We start from the raw sequence: 14,596 nt of genomic DNA on the forward strand, positions 1-14,596 counted from the left end.
GAGAAGAAATCGTTGTTAGCATAAAATCTATCCAGTCTGGACTAAATACGATTGGAGCCTTGTTGAAAATTGCACCAAGTGTACCATAGGTTAGAAGCAGCAGTTTTAGTGCCCTCGAGGGGGTCAAATAACTAGAGTTTTTGTTTAAGTTTGTCCCAGTGGGGTTTTTCTGCATTTTTCCATTCAAAAGGAAGTCCCCCAGCCTTGTCATCTTGATGCTCAGTCATATTGAAGTCACCAGCCACTATCCAGGGGATACTTGGGAGGGAAGTCAGCCAAATCCAAAGGGACACTCTTTCCTTGTAGTCATTAGGTGTGTAGATAGAGCAAACGCCAAAGCTAGAGCCCCTAATATCTAGGGTAGCCCAAGCTGCTCTGTTGCAAGGGGAGATCCCTTTATCCTTAATGTTACTTGCCCACTTGGGGGAGATAAGAAGGCCAACTCCTCCCTTTCCTTTCGGGTGGTTGCTGCAAATTTTGATTGCATCTCTCCAGATAAAGTCAAGTGAGCTGTCAAGATGGAAGCCCACAGATTTAAGTTCTTGCAGCATCAGGAAATCTATGTTCTTGTGGTGGCTTAGAGAGCTTTTGATGACAAACTTCCTATTAGGTGACTCAAGGCCTCTTATATTCCAAGAGATGTATTTCATTAGAGAGGAGGGTTAGGAAGTTCAATTAGAGAGACCACGAGGATCTCTAGACTTCTTTTTATTCTTGGAGCCCATAGGCCTACCTTTTTTTTTGTCAAGGAGGATGCTTTTATAAGGTCGTCCTCATCTTCACTAACTTCAGATGGTTCATTCCTAGTATCTGCAATTCCTCCTATGTCAAACCCAGACATCTGGGAGTCTGGAAAGCCAAGGAGCACTGTGCTAGACCTAATTTCTTCAAGACCCTTATTGGCATAGATTACTTCAATAACATGATTATCTTCTAACTCTTTGAGCATAGAGGCTGTTGAAGGGTTGGTGATGTTAACTTTAGGCGTAAGCCCTGCAGATAATGAGGAGTCTGAATTCTTGGGGGTTTCAGATCTGGTCATCATGCTTGCAGGGTTATCACTGGTGCTAGCAACATCAGCACTTCGACTAGGGTTCTCAAGTTTCTTAACCATTTTCTTTACCACAGAGTTTGTCGGGGTTCGAGCAGGAGCAGGTGAGCTAATATTTGAAGGGAGGGGGCACTCGCAGATGCCCGTTGTCTGGCTGATAGATGGGATAGAAGGAAGGCTTTGATTAGGGGCATTCTAGTTGCCACTTTTCCTCCTACGCTTTCTAGAAGTGACCAACTGAAAACAATCAGAGGGCGATTCTGGAGGACCAATTGATGGGTCAGAGGCTGGACCGAGGTGATCAGAGAAAAGGGACGAGTGATCAATGTGCATGGGTTTTAATTCTGAAGAATTGGTGGTGGGAATAGCGGCTTCTTCATTAACAGGGAGCGGGGTGGATGAGTGTTGAGAAACCTTGGATCTAGGGTTCATGGGGGCATTAGATGAGTTACTGTTGGGTTTATGATTCCTGCGATTAATGATTGTACAATTTTTTCGAAGATGCCCTTCTTTTTTGCAGAGATAGCATGCATTTAATCCACCAAGCATTTCAATAGGGCAGACAAAGGTTTCTTCATTGACGTTTAGAGTTAAAGATGGTGGGATATCAGTCCCTGGCTTGATCAATACAAGCATTCTGGCATCTAGGTTAGGGACAAGGCGGGTCGTTTCATCAATACGAATCATTTTTCCAAAGGGTTCCATTAACTGTGGAAGAAAACGCCAAAGGAAGGGGGGTACATCCTTGAGGATGACCCACCTTAGGGAGGATAGTGCGAGAACCTCATCACAGACCACCTCTACAGACCAAGCTAGGGCACGGAAGGAAGTATTTCCAACTGTCCAGTATTGACGCTTTAGTGCCTCCCTTTGAGCCTCGTGAGAATTAAAGAAAATAAGGTAGAGACCCTTTTGAATTTGTCTACAAAAAGATATTTTAAGCCCTAATTTTAAATTCCAGAGGTTATGAAACCAGTTATCTAAAAATTTCCTAGGTGGGCATTTCTCAACATCAACACATGAAAAGAAAATGGCCGTATTACTTAACCTAGTCTTTTCCAAGGTAATTTCATTCAACATTTCCAAATTGGGCGAAATGCAGAAGGAGCCCGAGATAGTGCTAGGGCACTTACCTGCTTCACCGGATCTTTCTTTGCCATGAGCCTTAGAAAATCGCGCGTTAGGGTTGACTCCATTTGTAGGCAGGGAGACGGCTTCGGCGAAAGATTTCTTTGGCGGAGATTTAGATTGGTCTGCGGATTTAGGGCCGTTAATGGCACCGCCATCCGATTCTGACTCCATAAGGAGCCAAAGATTAATCCGCACGAGCGACCAGGTAGGTGTGGGAGTTGCGAATTAAATGAAGTGTAGAATTAAATATGCAAATAGAAGGAAAGAAAAGAACGGAAGGAAATAGTAGTGGAGAGGAGTTTCAAACCAGGTGGAGGAGAATTAACCCCTCCACAAAGATGTCGCAGTGTCCACATCACCACAGTTGCCTCAATCAGCTTGCAGACAACCAGACTTAGCGCTCGCAGGCCCCGAGGTACGTAGATGTCAGATTCGCAATCGCCGAGTTTGCAGACCCCATCTCCAAATCAAGTCATATTTTGTAAAATTTCTGTCGTTTCTTGAGATCGCTAGGGTTTGTTCAAATGGCTATAGATTTCTCCGCATACAAAAACAGGGGGTTTACTTTCGCAGGTCCATTCAACACCAAACTACCGATTTTAATCTGCACAGCTTTCGTCATATTTCGCACGCTAATATCTCTGCCTCAAACTCTGCCCATTTTGCACGGTTGACGGTAATATTTCTGTCCATTTCGCCATTCTATTTTTGCATCGTTTATAGCATCAAGATGAATTCACTTACTGACATTGCCCACAGATATCCTTTTCTCCTGGTGTATCGCCTTCGCTGTTTTGAATCCCTTTCTCTTGGTGTATCGCCTTCGTTGTTTTGAATCCTTTTCTCCTAGTGTATCGCCTTCGCTAAGTACTGCAGAAATTCAGAGCAATATGCTAGACAAAATCTGAAGTCCTTTTTTTTTTTGGTTTTTTTTTTTTAAATTTAAAAATTATGACTATAATAATAAAAATAATTATTTTAAATATTAAATATATAAATAATAATAAATATTTCCGTAACGTATACCCTAAATTATCAAACTTTGCATCTGGATAATAAATAAACAAATCCCTCTTCACTTGGAGCTCAATTTTTAACATGTCAACTTTAACCTATAAACAATAATATTTATAGGTGAATATCATGAATAACAAACATGTTTAACATATGACAGACTTAAGCTTTTCATCACCAAGGTTCTCTCCATCCTTGTTCAACGTTAAAAAAGATATTGAATAAAACCATCCTGCAAAGCAAAACATTTGTATCTCCATTTTAAATGAAAGCACAACACTGCAATCACGCTGGCAAATCCAACCCCAAAACATAACCCCACAGACACTGCCCACCATCGATCCATTTCATCTGTATTTGGATCTCTGTCTGTAACTCCTGTGCTATTCCATTGTGCTTGCCCCCCTCTTTCACCAGAACCAGACCTCAGTATTCCATTTTTCAAGGGAGGTCCGTAAAGATTGGGGTTCTCCAGATAAGAAGAAGCCTCAAAGGTCGCAAACTGCTTCCCCTGTGGTATTAACCCAGAAAGATTGTTGTATGAAAGATTTAAAACAGAAAGGAATGTGAGATTCACAAGATCTGCTGGAATGTTGCCCCTCAGAATGTTTCCTGACAGATCCAGACACTCCAGGTGAGCCATGCCCCCCAAGGACTCAGGAATATTACCTCCCATATTGTTGTTTGATATGTTGAGAGCAATTAAACCCTTCAGGTCTCCCATTTCGTTAGGAATATTGCCTGACAGTTTGTTGTAGGAAAGATCCATGAATTTGAAGGCATTGATAATCTTAGGGTATGGAGTTGCTCGTCCTTTAATCCAAAGTGTTAATTGATTCACAAACACTATTTGGAACATGGGACCAGAAAGAAATCCATAGTTCAACTCACTCAAGCTCATCTCTATTTCGCCACTTTGTGTCTGATTTGCCATAGCATTCAACTTCCCCAAACTCTCAGGAATGAATCCTGATAAATTATTATGAGTTAAATCTAGAATTTGAAGATTCCTGAGCCTAAGCAACTCCGGCGGAAAATTCCCTTGCAACTTATTAAAGGACAAGCTAAGAATTCGTAACTCTGCTAGTTCTCCAATCCAAACTGGGATGCTCCCCTGAATTTTGTTCTTGCCCATGTCAAATACTCGAAGTTTTGTACAGTTTGCAATGGAAGGCGGGATAACACCTTGCAATTTGTTTCCACTGAGATTTAGTGTCTCAAGTAGAGTCAGATTTCCTAGATCTTCTGGTATCTCACCTTCAAAATAATTTTGAGCCAAATTCAATATTGTTAGTTGAAAACATCTCACCAGATTTATAGGAATAACATCACTTAGGCCATTCTTTGACAAGTCCAAAAATACCAATCCATCATCAGCAGAGCATATAGACAGTGGAATAGAGCCATTGAACCTGTTCTCTGACATGTCTAGATACCACCCACTATAATCTGGAATAGATCCATGTAAGCTATTATTATGCAAATCTACAACTACTATAGACATGGAAATAAAATACGGAAGAGAACCTTCCATTCGGTTATGTGAAAGATTGAGCCTAGTAAGACTGGGAAGCTCCCACAACCAGGTAGGAATATTTCCCACAATGTTGTTTTCAGACAGATCCAAATCTTCTAATGAGAATTGAGTAGACAAAAAAGGAGGAATCTCCCCTTGGAGATTACAAGACCTTAACCCCAGGTACTCCAGTTGGGCCAATTGCGGAAGCCAGCTTGAAGATATATTAAGTGTTAGCTGATTTTCAGAAAAGTCCACTTCCTTGAGATGAGCTGTTTCCAATGCGGAAGGAGAAATGCTGCCAGTTAAATTATTTGAGCTGAGTAACAACTTTTGTAATCTGACAAACTTTGAAATGGTATCTGGAATTGTTCCAGACAACCGGTTGTTACTGAGGTCGAGATGTCCGAGGGAAGAAAGCTTTGAAATGGTACGAGGAATTCTTCCAGACAATTGGTTGTTACTGAGGTCCAGATGTGTGAGGGAAGAAAGCCTACCAATGAATGATCCAAACGGTGGTAAATCCCCTGTGAAATTATTGTATGAGAGGTCCAACGTCTCAAGCATTGAAAAGTTTGCAATGGAGTGAGGAATTACCCCTCCCAGATAGGCGTTACCAGACAAGTAAAGATGTTTCAGGCTTGAACGGTGCAAAAAATCTGAAGGGATGGAACTGTTGAGACCACATAAAGAGAGATGAAGGGACACCAAGGACGAGACATTCTGAAACCAAGCTGGCAATGGGGAACTAAATGGATTCCTTGAAAGATGGAGATGGGATAAGTGAGTGAGGTTTAGGAGAGAAGGTATTGTACCTGAAATTCCACATTGAGCGAGGTGAATCTCCCTAAGATTGGAGAGGCTGTTGAGGGCGTTACTCCAGTCATCATTTGCCATGAACAGATTCACAAAAGACATATCCAGGTATTCCAAGCTTCTCAGATTTCTTATCCATCCTGCAAACCTCCTACTCTCCAGTTCACCTGCTAAGAGTACCCAGCCACGTGGTGGAGGAACCCAAAAAGGTCCTGAAAGATCCAGGTAGCGTAAGGTTGTAATGTTACCCAATTCCAGAGGAATCTCACCTACAAATGCAGCATCTGCCAAGTTAAGAAAAGTAAGCCTCTGGAGTTTCTCCAACTGAGGAGGTATGAGAGTAGGATTGAAGTGATTCATGCTCAAATCCAGGTGCTGCAAAGTTGTAATATTAGTCAACTCCAGAGGGACCTGACCTCCAAATCCACCATGTGCCAAGCTAAGGAAAGTAAGGCTTTGGAGTTTTGCCAACTGGAGAGGTATGGCAGTACGATTGAAGTCATTCCAGCTCAAATCCAAATATTGCAGATGCTGCAGGTTGAAAAGCGCCGGATGAATTTCCCCACTCAGAGATTGCCCTCCATCATGACGACGGTGTTTAAGGTTGAGGGAAACAACATGCCCGGAATGATAGTCACACATGACACCCTCCCATTGGCAACAGTTGAATTGCTGCCATGAGCTTAATCTGCCAGAGAAATCATTGAGCCCACCCCTAAAGTCCAGAAGATAACTTCTTTCATTCTCTTGGCATCCGTTAACAAATGACAAATGCATTATCATCATGGCCATGCAGAACGAAAAGAGAGACATGATTGCTAACAAAAGCAAAGCTGTGGAGATGGAATGAAGGATTGTGAATGATTAAGCAGAGCTTTATAACACTGTCCTAGTGAAGTATATTCGTAAGTTTTGAGTCTGATTTTCGGACATCTTAATATGCGACTCTTCACTGACGTGTCTTTGAAGTAAAGGACTTTCTGCTACTCATCTGGTATGCGTCTCTCTCCTCAAACCTACGCTCTTCTCAATTTTCTTTTTAACTTCATTATCCACGGCAAACTTGCAATGAATAACCACTAAATAGAGAATGCTGTGGGTATAATCGTATTTTAAGATTAATGATTAATAGATATTACAGGAAGAATTTTTTTATCAGTATATTTTGTTTTATTTTTTTTAATAAAATTTATTACATGGTCAATGAGTCCTTGATATGTTGGTGAAGTTGAAAGGTTCTTAATGAACTTATCAGGGATCAAGTCTTGTTGAGTGCATGGCTCCAACATCTAGCCTAAGAGATCTATTGATATATGTCAATAGATACCAAATTTTAAAAATAAACTTGAAGAGAGAAAGTAATCTTTATTTAGCATAGCTATTTACTATTTTTCTTTAAAAATCAAGATAAAGATCACGTGCACAACAAATCTCATGACAATAAAATAAGAATTCTGATTTCTAAACAATTAGCAAAATAATAAAAATAAAAAACAATTCAAACAATTAATATTACTATAATAGTTCAATATTTTTTGTTTGAGTAATGAACTAGAACAATAATTTTAAAGATGATAAAACAAGAAATAAAGAATGTTTTAAAAGTTAAAAAAAATATCATACAAATGAGAGAAATTAATAAACAATACATCATTTCATATCCCTTAAATAAATTTTAAAGAAGTGCAAAATATCATTTGTCTTCTAACAATTTTAATTACTATCCTTCAAAGTCTTCATTACAAAGTTAATTTCTCCTTTTTCAACTTTTTATAGCCATCATATGTAAATTGTAATATTATTTTTAGGCCTTTCAATGACCTTATATGAGATACAACCACAAAGCTAAACCCTATTCTTTCTTTCTATCTTATCTCAATATGAGCTTTTTAAAGAGTCAAACCTTATGATTTATTTATTTTAATTCTCAAGTCAATAAAAGGGATAAACGAATTGTGCTTAAATTTTTACCTTCAAATAGTATATTTGAGTAACTATCAAATCCAAACATAACAAACATTGGTGGCTCTATTGGTGCACTTCAAGGTTTCTAAATTATATTTTAGATATACCATTGAGCTCCATTTACAAGATGTAATTCTATAAAACAAAAATTGATGGTTAACATGGCCATTGTATACTTAGCAAATAATAACTCCACATCAATTTCATCATTTTGATCTCCTTATAGTATAACAACACTACCCATTTTCTTTGAAGGCTAAATGCATTAGGAAATTGAAATAAATACATATTTTGTTATGACTACATATTATCATTTATGGAAAACAAATAGATACCAAATTGTCAAATTCTTTATTGGTTGGCATTTCTATGCTAACACTAGTTCTTGTAATTAATAATGTCCAGGCCCATGAATAATTAGATTCAAACCTCTTTGATTTGTGCGAACTCATAAAAACCTTCATGTTGATTGATTTCTCCTTATTGTCTAAACATCTTATTTAATGTAATAGCTATTTTAACTTCTTACTTAATATAACAATTAGAGTATTCTGAATCATACTTTACTATTTAAGGATTTTTGCAGTTTTAGTCATGAAACCTCAAACTTGATCTTGTTAGAGCAACAAATAGAGTATTTTCAATCGTGCTTTAGTATTTAATCCAAAAGAAATAACACATACATAGATTGGACCCAAATCAGATGTATTTGTATTAATATATCAATATATCAAGTATATTTTGTATGTCTCTATTAAGTCTTATATCTCTTATATCTATGTATATCATTTTGTATCTATGATCAATCTCTCTATTGTAGTGAATAGATTTGTTTCCTATACTTATATCTCCTAATAGGGTGTCATGCCCAAACTTTTGGGCAAAAACGGAATAACAAAAAAAAATTTAAACATCCTAATAAAACTAAATATGCTATAATAAAGATGCAACAATTAAGTTTTGTCTTAATTATAGGTTAACTCAAGAAATAAAAGAGTGGTTTACTAAAGTTAATTTAATTAACTTAAACATGCATGTGATATTAATTTAATGCGGAAATAATTCTCCAAAAAGTGTCATTACCACTTTATTAATTAATAAATTAATTTAACCAAATAATCCTTAACTCATTAGCCAAGAGATATTAATTATCTCAAATAATATTTAATTGCTCCTAGGAATAATTAAAATAATGCTAGCACTTAGATTATTAAATTTAAATATTCGTCAGAACAAATGTAATTAATGCGATTAGATTCGACTATAAAGTTAACTGAAACAATAATAACAATTGCCTAAAAACATTCATTTTCCGAAATGCCAAATTTGATCCCCTACAATTATTAAATACCTATTATTTAATGTTGACCAATATAATCCCCTATAGGCTAAATATTTACAAAAGTCTTTTAATAATTCTCATTAATAAAATCTCCAAAAGGAATTTAACCTAAACAACCATATATATATGTTTATATGTAAACATAGAATTAATTGACTAAAATAAAAGATGCATTAAAACAAAATAAAAAATAAAAAATTTAAAATAAATCAAATATCCACATTAACTAAAATATAAATGGGGTTACCCTATTCAAATTTGAAAAGGGTTTCCCCCCCTTTATATTTACTTAAAATTAAAACTCTATGAAACCTAACTAGGGTTTCATTTTTTAAAAAATCTATTAATAAACCACTTACCCTTTTATTTGTTACTTTTTATTTTACCCTAACCCGAAATTCAGGTTAGGGTTTTATAACTCACATCTAATTTGAAATGGCTTGATTTTTTTGTGTGTGTTATGCAGGTTTGAAAATGGCGGAGGCAAGTTTCATGGGCAACGGCAATGGAAAAGGCCACTGCAGGTCGTGGCCCACAACGACGTCACGGCGACCCTGCGGGGCGCGGCCTGCAGCGGCGCCGCGGGTGCCCCTGTAGGCCTCAACCCACAGTGGCGACTGGGGGTCACCCCTGTGGGTCGCGGCCCACCGAGGGCCTCGAGGCAGCCCGCATGGAGCTTCGACTCCGGGCATGGGGAGGGTTTCACAGCATATATATATATATATGTTCTTATTTTTTAATAAACAGAAATTTAATATTGACTGTCAAATAAATAATAAACCAGCAATATCAATTAACTTAAATATTTCATTTTCAAAGTATAAATCATTTAAATGTATATGCATGTGTTTGGTTTTTAAATACAAGGCATTTAAAACTTAATCCTATTTTTTTAAAAACTTAGCAACATATATTACCCAAGTATATGAATATCTAGATTTATTTCTTATGTCTAAATCTATTTTTTTATTTAAAAGCATTAAAGCGGATTATTTAAAGTAACAGACTTGAGTAAATGTATTTTGTTTCTCTTCTGAAAGGCATATAGTTAACTTTTGAGTTAAATAAATTTAACTAGATTTATTTAGTGCATTTACAAAATGGAAAAATAACATAAATTAATTTATTACAGCTGCAACTAATAATCTCTAAAATCATTTAATCCATAGACAACATGTTGATGCAATATTAATATTCACACTAAAAACCTATTTACATTATTTTGCATTTTGAACAATAGATAAAATAAATGTTTATTTTCTTTTACTAACATCTATGCTTCAACATTTTATTTATTTCCTCCATTTTACAATAGCTATAAGGAAGAAATAACTTTCATTTCAAGAAGAAAATACAAGTAAATAATATATCAATATCTTTAGAAACATATTTCAACTTTTATTTTATTTCTTTCTTTGCAAGATCAAAATCTAATAAAAGAATACATCTTGTTTCATGATAAAACATAGTTTAAAGAATACATTTAATACATCATGGTAAATTTTACAAATAGGTAGATACCAAACTTAGCCTCTCATTTCTACTAAATGAGGGCCTCCCAAATAAATACATTTTTCTTATTACAACTAAATAAAAATAACAATAGGATCAACTCATAGCTTTTTCTTTCCATCATTTCCCAAGCAAACTTGCAATAAAAAGCTTTTAGGTTGTGACCATGGAGACTCACCTCCCAACCTAGGCTTACTAGAAGCCACCCCTGAGCTTGGAGAACCAAGACCTAAATAGGATACACACAAGTAATACACAAAAAGTAAGACAAACTTCACAACATTCACATTCCCATCCCAAGGCTAAAAATCATCACATGTGTGACTTTTTAAATGGGGTGAAGGTAGACTAAGTACCTTGAGGAGAAAACTACAAAATAGGAGAACATATTGCCATTGCAAGGCAACCAAGAACACATCCACAAGTTCCAAACTTGTCCCTACAACTCCTTATGACCCCCAAGGCATACAAGCCAACAAATCTCCCCTTATGACCCCCAACGCATAAACAAATCACTATGTAGCAAGGGTCACAAAAATCCCTTGAGAATCACTCTCTTCCAAAGAGAGCCTCTCACTCAAAGGCTGTCAAACAACCCTTCACCCCAAGGCCACTCTACCCTCCCAAGGGTGATTTTGGCCTTGAAAACTCCCAAAACATAAATATAGAAACTCAACCAAAAAGTCATAGGGAAGAACACAACATCTTCCTACACAAATAAAAACAACGATGGAAGAAACAAATGCAACATACAATATTTTCAAAATTTACAACATACATAAGGTAGTGATTCAACCAACCTTGAATCTGCCAAAAGGATGCAAATGATAGTTTGTAGGAGAGCTGCCCAAATCCACAACTTCTTCCTTCTCAAGACTTAACCAAAATTTCCTATAATAAAATTTCAAAACATCTCAAGATTTTAAGTATCCAAAGATGGAGAGTGGGTGATTACCATCCTAAGTCTCAAACCCTTCCCTAAGAAGGTTCCTCTCACTCTTTCCAACCTCTTGGATAGAGTGTGAGCTCACATTGGTTGGTCTTCCCAGCCTCTTACAGGTTACTAAAACTGGCAATCTTGAAAGAGGGGAAGAGAAAATGGGGAAGAGGGAACTGACACAAGAAGGGAATGTTAACTAACCTAGGTGGAATCCTCCAAGATGGATTTTCGTCCATCTTGGGAAAACCAATTTTTGAGGTGACTAAACAATCACATGGGAGTGGTCACATGCTTAAAAATGCCCCTAACCCATCGGTATACCATATGGACCCTTGGAAAAGCCCTTAAACTAACCCTAGGAGTCAATTTGACCCCTTAGAAACCCACCTGAAGTTTACCTACGGGTAAAACTTGAGTTGACCACTCCAAAGACTCTCTACCCAAGACTAATCTAGGACCACACTCAAATATTTGAAAATAGCATTGGTTGAAATAATTTCCCTCCAAGAGACATATCATTTTCAACACACTTTACAGCACATGTGTCAAGTGACACAATAAATATACATTACTTAATTACAAATGGCAAATGTCTCTTTTTGGATTAAAAAAATTAATAAATACAATTTAACACACATTCAAACATTTACATTTACGAATAAAACACGATACATACGGGCTGTTGTCTTTCCAAATAGACAACCCCTAGCTTTACAAACGCACAAAGGTCTAGGCTTGATTCTCTGTATTATTTCCATGGTCACATGGATAGTTTTCCTGCACATCTCATTTTACACATTAGTAATTCCCAAATAACAACATATAAAAGAATACAATTCAATCACTTTCCATACATTTGCCATCATACAAATCAATTTACCATATATGCAATGCAATCCACATAAAGCAATTCACTTAACGACATTATCATAATCCTCATAAATTTCAACCATTCATAAGACATGCATCCATATTTCTAACATTATAATAAAGTCCTGCAAATCAAAATAAATGACATACACCATATCAATGTTATCCAATCCTGGGATCATATAAAATTCTATATCCATAATGCATAGAAATGCAACATCAATAATAGGTCCAACATGAAAATAACTGAAATGCTAGGATGGGTCGGGGTAGGGCCTCATATAGGGACACATCCCTTTGATAGTATCTCTAAATAACATCTTATCTTCCAATCTATGCATTATGGAACCTTGTTTCCAAATTGCACTCTTATATCTCTAGACTGGTGTCTATATAATGTTTTTCGATGAACATGTGTCATCTAATACTTCAAGTCAAATCTTATCCAATAGTTTGTAAGAATTTTACAAAAGGTGATACACATAAATATTGGTCTCCCTACTTCTTTTATTTATTTAAGTCATAATTTAAGCAAGATCATGTGATCTACTCTTAGGGATCCCTAGAAAACTAAAGGAGAAATATTGCATAGAAAAGTGTGTGCTATCTAATCTACCACCAAAAAAATTAACTAATGATTTTTAGGACATGTAGCCATTGCAATACATAAATGTTCTAACTTACATCTCAACAACAAATTTTAATATTTTTGGCTATTATGCATCATCCTAACTAGGTCCACAACACTAGAATAATAGAGTAGGGTTGGTCACATCTAGAATGTGAATTTCTAATCAAGGTATGGATAAACAATCAAGATCAAAGATTTTTTTTTTTGTATTTGAACTATTATATTATATTCCTAATCAAAGATACTCCTGGCCGATTAAGCTCGTGGCAGCAATTCAACTGCTGCCAATGGGAGGGTGTCATCTGTGACTATCATTCCGACCATGTTGTTTCTCTCGACCTCAAAAACTGTGGTGTGAGCGGGAAGATACATTTGTTTTTGTTCAACCTGCACTCTCTGCAATAATTAGGTTTAAGTTGGAATGGCTTCTGTATGTGGGAAAACTAGTGCAATGAAATAGAGATTATGAAATTCAATGACTTGTCCACACACCAATGAGACTCTTGGTGCAAGTTATGGAGCTATGTAGAATAGCTCAACTTCCCAAGGAGTGTTCCATTTTTCTCTATCTCACAAGACCCCTAAAGCATATGCCTTTGCTCTCAGATCACTGAGCAAAGTGACTTAGGGATGACAATCATGAGAATGAGGGATGCTTTTATTCAATCTTATTATGAATACATCATGTCTATGCATGATTTTAAATATGAACTAAACTAGTGATGATAAGATGACAAGATTAGTAAAATACTATCCTAACATGATATACTAGTATATATGATTAACTAAGATGATAGAAATGCTTCTAAAATGATTATTAGATTATATTTCTATTTCAAAGAGAGACTAAATCCTTTGCTAAAAATGAGTATAAGTGTGATGCTAAAGATTTGGATCTTGAGAATGAGGGATGAGGGCTCTATTTATAGGAAAAATAGGGAAATGGATGGTCAAGATTGGATGATCTTATCAAGGGCCAGGATTGAAAGTTATCAATCCATGTTTACAATTCTCACCAATGAAATGGTGACAATTGTCAACATAAGACTGCTTGAGAGGGGATGTAAGAAGCATTAAATGCTTGAGAAAACCTCATGGTTACCTTAGGAGGTAAGGGTTAAGGTTAGGTTAATATTACCCATTGGATAAAGCTTTTACCCAAAGGATAAACTCTTGTGCAAGGGTTAAAGGGATAACCATGGTCAAAGCAATGAATGCTTGATGAGACCCTTAGGTTAGATGAAGGTTGACTTAGGAAAAAAGTCTCTAACCATGCCACAAAGGGTTAGTTAACCATTAATAGTTTGAAAGACTTTGGGGACAAATTTGTAAGAGTCCTTCCAAATTTGGGGGTATTCAACAAGTTAGCTTGTTGAAGGCATAAAGGCTTTAATGCCTTTGGAAGACTTTACTCCAAATTTGAGAAGTGGCATCCTCAAATTTATGGAAAGGGGATAATTGAAGTTTTTAGGCTAATTGGTCATGATTAGATAGGTTCTAGAAGAATCTAGAAAGGGGGTTTAGGAGGTAAGTGGGAGATGTAGGATTTTTCAAGTGGATGGAGGATAATTTTAATTAAAATAAATTGCTTTATTTCAACAAAATAGATGCATGTGAAGGATTTAAATAAGTTAGATTTATTTATTTGGAGTGAACCATTTAATTAAATATAAATTTAATTAAAAGGAGAGAGAAGGGGTTTAATTAAATAAAATGATTTATTCAATTAAATTATATGAAAGGCTTAAGTGAATTTAATGAATAAATTGAATAATTTATTTAATTAAATAAAGGAATGTGGATGATTT

General features: G+C 36.1%; 1 protein-coding gene across 1 annotated transcript; it reads right to left on the reverse strand.

The window, feature by feature from the left end:
* Positions 1–3,401: 3,401 nt before the first annotated feature.
* LOC131049675 (receptor-like protein EIX1) lies at positions 3,402–6,320 on the reverse strand. Its single transcript, XM_057983740.2, has one exon. It carries the CDS (start codon positions 6,318–6,320, stop codon positions 3,402–3,404), a length of 2,919 nt encoding a protein of 972 aa, XP_057839723.2.
* Between the last annotated feature and the right edge of the window lie 8,276 nt (positions 6,321–14,596).

The sequence above is a fragment of the Cryptomeria japonica genome, chromosome 8 (assembly GCF_030272615.1).
Source record: "Cryptomeria japonica chromosome 8, Sugi_1.0, whole genome shotgun sequence".
Classification (NCBI taxonomy): domain Eukaryota; kingdom Viridiplantae; phylum Streptophyta; class Pinopsida; order Cupressales; family Cupressaceae; genus Cryptomeria; species Cryptomeria japonica.